This window comes from Notothenia coriiceps, unplaced genomic scaffold, assembly GCF_000735185.1.
Source record: "Notothenia coriiceps isolate Sejong01 unplaced genomic scaffold, NC01 NC01_scaffold00032218, whole genome shotgun sequence".
NCBI lineage: Eukaryota > Metazoa > Chordata > Actinopteri > Perciformes > Nototheniidae > Notothenia > Notothenia coriiceps.
In genome coordinates, this window is record NW_011364919.1 from 2,381 (window position 1) to 9,604 (window position 7,224).

At 39.4% G+C, this 7,224-nt stretch overlaps 1 protein-coding gene across 1 annotated transcript; it reads left to right on the forward strand.

Moving 5' to 3' along the window:
• Positions 1 to 503: 503 nt before the first annotated feature.
• LOC104960705 (protocadherin-15-like) lies at positions 504 to 6,446 on the forward strand (the record flags this gene model as incomplete). The annotated part of the gene is made up of 3 exons (XM_010788858.1): positions 504 to 701; positions 2,978 to 3,203; positions 6,236 to 6,446. Coding segments are annotated over 3 exons (635 nt in total), but the record flags the coding sequence as incomplete, so codon positions are not given.
• Positions 6,447 to 7,224: the final 778 nt, after the last annotated feature.

Sequence of the window (7,224 nt, forward strand, 5' to 3'; positions counted from 1 at the left end):
GAAACAAACACACAAATGTTTGCATGTTAAAATATAGATCACGCTGAGTAGGGTTGCACAATTTGAAAACATGAATAATGACTTAATAATATTATAACAGTGTTATTTTTTTGTAAGAAGATCTGAACCAAACAAATATGTTTAGTATAGTCTGGGTTTTAATATATGAATAAAGGCCATGTTTCGATGACATTTTGATTTGGTTAATTGTGCAGCCTTAACGTTGAGGTAGGAGGCTTTTCTGAAATGTGAACGCTTTGTGAGATTCACTGTAGTTATAAAAGTATTTTCCAAAAGCATGTATACAGTAGGTGTGTTGCAATCTTGTGTTTCTGAAGTTGAATCTTACCCTCAGAAACCAATAACATATTTGTTTACATGGAATTGCAATATCTCCTTAAATCTGGTTAAATTGGTCGAACCCTAACCCTAACTCTAACCCTAATCCTCACCACGATAGAAAAAGCTCTTGACTCACTGTTTCCTCTTTCCTCTCTCTACAGGTCCAGAGTGGTACTTGGTCAGAGTGGAGCTGACAGTGACAGATGTAAATGATAATATCCCAGAATGGAGCATGATTCCGGCTCCATACCTGGCGGTGGTCTCCTCCGACGCCCCCGCAGGCTCGCTGGTCTACAAGCTGCACGCTCAGGACGGGGATGAAGGGAACAACGGGGAGGTGGAGTACTTCATGTCTGATGGTGGGTCATTTTCTGCTCTTCCCCTGCATGCCCAATCATTTAACAAGCGTTTTCTTAACTCCTTACTTTGGCAGTACAAAAGGATGGTGTCGCATGCCATACCAAGAACTTTAAATACCCTCCTATCACATATCTTTTTTTGCTAAGTCAAGAATTGTTCAGACATTCTGTGACAAAAAAAACCCTATGTAAATATTAAGCTTCAAGATCTCAGCCTCTATGATATAAGCGATTTCTTTTCTTAAGTACACTTGCTTCCATAACAATTTACCGGTGGTAAAGATCATTACATTTATACCTTTCATGGATATTTACTATGGATGTTCCAATTTAAAAATGAGTCTGAATGAAATCAATAGTTTGCTTAGTTTTGGAATAGTGTTTCATCGTTGGTGTACAGAAGTAATCCATGTATCACTGTCAACACTGTTCATACAAATGTGTCATAATGCAGAATCAAGTTCATAATAAATATACACATAATCAAACATCGACACATACAGTACAGTATATAACCCAAGGGCAAAATAAACTAACACAATATCTCTCTACAGCAAAGTATAGAGAGGGCAGAGCTTAATGAGATACTAATATAAGCTATTAAAAGAAAAGTGAGATGAAATAACACAGCTGGAAATGTATAGTACAAATCTAGCAGGAGCAACTGCAACAGGCTGCATGCATGGTTGGCGCAATGGTTGTTGGTTTAATCATTTTGTGCCTGAATCTCAGTTTACACTTCATTACATCTACAAAGGTTTGGATAAAAGTCATATCATGCCCTGTTATGTTACATACAGTTCATTAATTTTAACATCACAGTCTCGCTGTTCTTTGTATTTCACATTTCAACAACTTGGCTGTCCGGTCATATAAAGCGCTTAATTGGCACTTGCCCAGCATGAATTTACAATATTTTTGACAGCTTCTGAGGCAACAGATTTGAAACAGAGTCTCGCCTTTAGTCCTCTTGCACTGCTGGACTCTGAGATGAAACCTGAGCAGTCTGTTATGCTTCCACAGGGCCATTATGTGCTATTCTTTCATTTTTGCTAAAAAACCTCCTTGGTTTGGAACCACAGAAAGAAGTCCGAAAGGAAAAGATCACGTTCTTCCAAAACTCAACATGTGTCCTGACATGACTCTGTGCATCTGTGTTTTATCTGCTGGTTATTTCGTGAGAAAGGCGCTACTTAGCACCATTCTGCAAATACATGATTTAATTACATGTACAGCTATCTTAAAACATAACCTCAAAATACTTGCCAACTCATTGCTTTTAATATGATACGTATATTAAGAAGACAAAACACATAATAGAATACAACTTTTATTTTGACACAAGTTAAATTAAGAATGCCCAATATTTATATAAACATAAGAAGTTAAATTAACATGTCAAATAAAAGATTAAAAGAACATTACAGTATACAAATATTCACAAAAACATGTGAACGTATTGTCTTTCTTCTATCGCGATTCCATATTTCACTAAATATATCCAAAGTTGCCCTGATCAGTGTTTGGTAGCTGAACTGAAAGCATAGATTTGAAAGTTACCATTTATTTCCGAATGGAAGAAGTTGAACTTCAGCAAATCTGTTATAGGGAGAATGTTTGTTTTTAATTTGCAATTTGTGATTTGCAACGGAAAAAAAAACATTCACTTTGTACATGTGATCTAAGAGTATAAGAACATAGTTACAAAACATTTACATGCCAACATAAAATGCCACCCAAATAAAGCTATACAAAAATATGCCCATTACTTTGCAGGTCATATATAAACAAAATAAAATCAATGCCGATCATTTTTCACCTTTTCTTTTTAAATTAATTTTACCCTTTGATCAACTTGAGCACTGGTCCAAAAATAATGAACCTTTTGTGTAAACTGTTGATTTGACATCATAACAACTCAACCAGTCTTCAACCTGCAGCTCATGGGAGTATGAGCAGCCTGAACAGTTCTCTAAAAAGTAGTCATATCTTTCCCTGTCAGATAAGAATCAAAGAGAGGATGTTTACAGTGGAGAAGCAATGTTAAATGAAAACAGACATAATTCATGTTGTATTGCCTAAAGATAATTGCAGTTTTGGTATTTCATTACACAAATAAATAGTCAAACGGGGACATGCATGTCACTACTCCTCATCACTGCCAATGATTTAGATCATAGCCTTTCTATACAAAGTGTTGAACTTTTAGAAAGCAAACAAACAGTTCTGGAGTTGGAATGTAATGTTATCATCAAACCTATTGCTTCTGTCTGCAGGCGGTGAAGGTCGTTTTGAGGTGGACAGGAAGAACGGCCAGGTGCGGACCACCGGCCTCCCCCTGCAGCGGGACAGGGAGTACCTGCTGACCGTAGTGGCTGCCGACCGGCTGGGGAGCCGCAGTGCCCCTGTGGTGGTCTCTGTGGTGGCGGGGGCCAGGCCCCCCCAGTTCACCAACGCCTCCTTCACCATTGCCATACCTGAAAACACCCCTGAAGGACAGCCGTGAGTTTACAAACACTTGGATACGTGATGTGTTTTAAAAAGCCTGTCCTATCTGTGGCCTCCAGATGATATATTGGGGCCTGAAACACAAAACAAAGATGTTTACATTAATTTCTTCTTTAGATATCTACATAGAGAGGTTCATATAACAGATGTTTATGCATCTGTGCACACATTAAATACACTTGACTATTTTGATCAAGACTTATTTAGGAGTCCGATAAAATGTTGGCTTTGTTGGCCGTCCTTTTAAGAAACAGCTTACAAGGGGGAGTGAGGGCTGATCATGTTCAGCTGTTGGATATTCATTTCTGAAATGTTAGAAGTGTTGGTCTGCTTTCATCAGGCCCCCCACAGATGACATAAAGCATCAAGTCGATTATTTAAAGAGGCCCTATTCTGCTTTTGAGGTTTTCACTTCCCTCGCTGTGTTATATAGATTTCTGTGCATGTACAGTAAATGGTCTGCAAAGGCTAAAATCCCAAAGTTCCCTCCAGAGGGAATTTTTCTTCCACACACTCCCCCCCCTGCCTGAAACACCTCAAGTGTACTCCTTTGTTTCTATAATATAATCAATACACTAAAACGTAGCTAGCTTACCTCAAAGTATCTCTTCAAAATGACCTAGCCACACTCTCTACATCTTCTAGCCACTTGCAAGTCCATTCAATACATTTTCTTTTTTTCTTTTAGAACATAGGGTCAACTTGGCACTAATGACTGTTAGCATTATTGGGAAACGTACTGGGTAACGTTGCAGATCTCCAGTGAGAAACTTAAACCTGCCTTTGAGCTTCAACAAAGTCTTTATTGACACGTATCAATAGAGGTAAGAGTCTAGCATAGTCCAATGGCTGTTGAAACAACATTCCTAAAATGTGTGTATACCCAGCTTTAGACATGACATGATTGATCTCCACTCAGATGAACATTAGTCTCACATGGCTGGATGAATAATCAGATGAATCCATCACAGAAATTTGATGTGCACACATCATATTTCTTTCTTTTTCTGGAGGTGCTAACATATCTTCATATTTCACAGACTGCTGAATAGATGATATTCAGCACACGAGTAAAAACATTGCCTTCGAAACTTGATTTACACACACACACACACAGTGTTGAATTAATGCAGTGGTTTCGTGATGAATGTAACGCGTAGTGTATCAGTGTGATAAACGTGCGCTTGTGCATGAATGCCTTTACACTTTAAACTGTGTATGCCTGCATATCTTACACGCACGCACGCACGCACGCACGCACGCACGCACGCACGCACGCACGCACACACACACACACACACACACACACACACACACACACACACACACACACACACACACACACACACACACACACACACACACACGAGTAGTGTCCTTGGATTGGTCTCATTATCTGCCTCCAGCTGCTTTTATGTGACTGACACATTTGGCAAACTACTAAAGTGGATATTCCAGTAGGTTGTTTACACAGACTTCATCAGGGGAATGGTGTAAGGGTTAGAAAGCACGTCTCATAAATAACAAGCAACGACTACTACTCAGCATCTTACACCTGTACTCTGCTGGTGGACATACTGTACAGATAAGTACTTTACTGTACTACACTCTTCAGGTCACTTAGCTCTCAGATATTTAAATATAATCTATCCTTCTCTCCTCTAATGACCTTTAAGACTTTGCCACATTTGGATCATGTGTTAATTAGAAGTGGTAATGCAGGATATGATCAAAGTTTGGCATTATTTAACAATTATGCTGTACAAATGAATATTTATTTTAAACCTGATGCAATGTTTAGTTAAATAGGATTTGTTACAATCTCAGATCCTTTACTGAGGTTAAGATAGTAAAATAACGAAAAAATATTATTATTATAACAATATATTATTAATTACAATGCTTGAAAATGCACGGTCCACCAATGGTTGCAATGCAATTTGTATCATAAAGGTATAGTTATTGTATTTGATCAATTATTTGTATAAAATAACACTAATATCAGCTCTGCTTGGATCTTCTTTTGAATTTGAGGTACATTTACTTTGCCCTTTATACTCTTTTACAGTCACCAACATTAATTTGTCTATTACAATTCAGTGTACTTCATTCTAATCTATTTATTTTCTTTTAAGGGTACACATATGTACTTTTCTCTTCTGTAGTGAGCTGGCAATTCCCTACTTTGAGGCCATTTCTTCCCACCCAAAAACCTCTGGCTTAAAGTGTAATCATTATCGGCCACTGCCCAGGAGGTGATACAACATGCCAGTACATTTCATTTAGTTGACACACTCCAAAACAACAAAGTGCATTTTACTATGATCTCACAAAATAAAAGATTCTGCAAGAACAGGAACTGTCAATTTAAGTGCAACTGCATCGGCATCATATAAGCCTAACCCGGCACTAAACCAATTAACATGCATGTCTCCTCTCAGAATCGTGGAACGCAACAGCCTGCGTGCACCGCAGCCAACAACTTCCATTAATAATGCAGGACGTGTGTTAAGCTAACCACTGCATAGGAAGTGGATTTTTAGTTACAGGCAATATTGTGATTCACAATAACATTTATGCTTTGCTGCATAAACTTCACATAGTTTTCAGTGTTTGGACTACAAGTTTAACACATCTTAAAAATCTGTAAATAAGGGAAACACCGCCACTAGGGAGGCGTGTGGTGCAGTGGGTTGTGCCTGTGCCTTGGTGTTGGGATCAGGGGAGCACAGGTTCAAACCCCAGTCAGCATGTCGTTGTGTCCCTGAGACACTTCATATAAAAAAAAGCGTCTAACAAATGACATGTAATGTAATCACTGTACACATGCACAACATAAAAATATGAACGTGGAAATGAGCAGAATAGGTCTCTTTTTAATAAGAAGTTGGGGTTATGAGTCGGGAAAAGGTCTATGTGGGTTTGGGTTCAAATCAAGTCCATTCAGATGTACTGTATATACTCTGCTCTTTTCTACCCAACTCTGTTGTGCACACTCAGTCAATTCGCTCTCCATGTGTCCCCAGATTCCTAGTCACCCCTGCTGTGTCCTTCCAGAAGAAACCAATCAGCTACAGCCTTCTCATCAATCCCAGCAGCCTCTTCTCCATCTCAGCAGAGACCGGTGAAATCAGCCTGACCCGTCCTATCGACTACGAGAGCGACCAGCATCGCTACCTTCTGTTGGTGCGAGCCAGCGAGGGCCTGGACAGCATGAGCAGCGCTGCCGAGGTGTGTGTGTGTGTGTGTGTGTGTGTGTGTGTGTGTGTGTGTGTGTGTGTGTGTGTGTGTGTGTGTGTGTGTGTGTGTGTGTGTGTGTGTGTGTGTGTGTGTGTGGTGTGGTGTGTGTGTGTGATGTCACAATTCCACTGTCAAATGTAATGGTCTTTAAACCTCAACGAATGTTGACATTACAAGGTTGTCTCGTCAAGACTAACACAGTCTGTCCAGCGCACTTAAAACAATGTCTGACAAGTCCTCAAATTAAAAGGTTTTCTACTTGTCGTCCGACGTCCTTTTTGCTTGTTCCTCATGAATCACGGCTGACTTTGATCTGCTCCATTTGAAGTTGTTGTCACACACTTCTTGGACAGGTGCAGGAACAGTTGGCTGGGTGACACCTCTTGGACTGTGGTGAGCAGTGGGGATTATGATATATCTCACAGACAATAAAGTAACCACACATGGTCATAAAACCCCCGTCTACTCTGCAAAGCCCTTGAGCTGGACATAGATTTAAGCTGCTGAAATGATGTTAGATTAAATTGTATTGATTTCAAGTTGGTGTACTGACGGTTATAGTTGTAAATGTTGCAGTTAAAATTATCGTTTGGTTTTAGGGCTTGCAGATTGCTGTTTTTTCTGTTTAACGGGAGACATTTTGAACTAATCAATCCTTTAGGACATTTACATGTCCAGTTTTAGTCTCAGAGTGTTGCAGTGTGTTTAAATTGCGAACTTCTGATCTTGTTGTTGAGTACAGTCAACGTATTGCACTCACTGACTGCCATCTTGG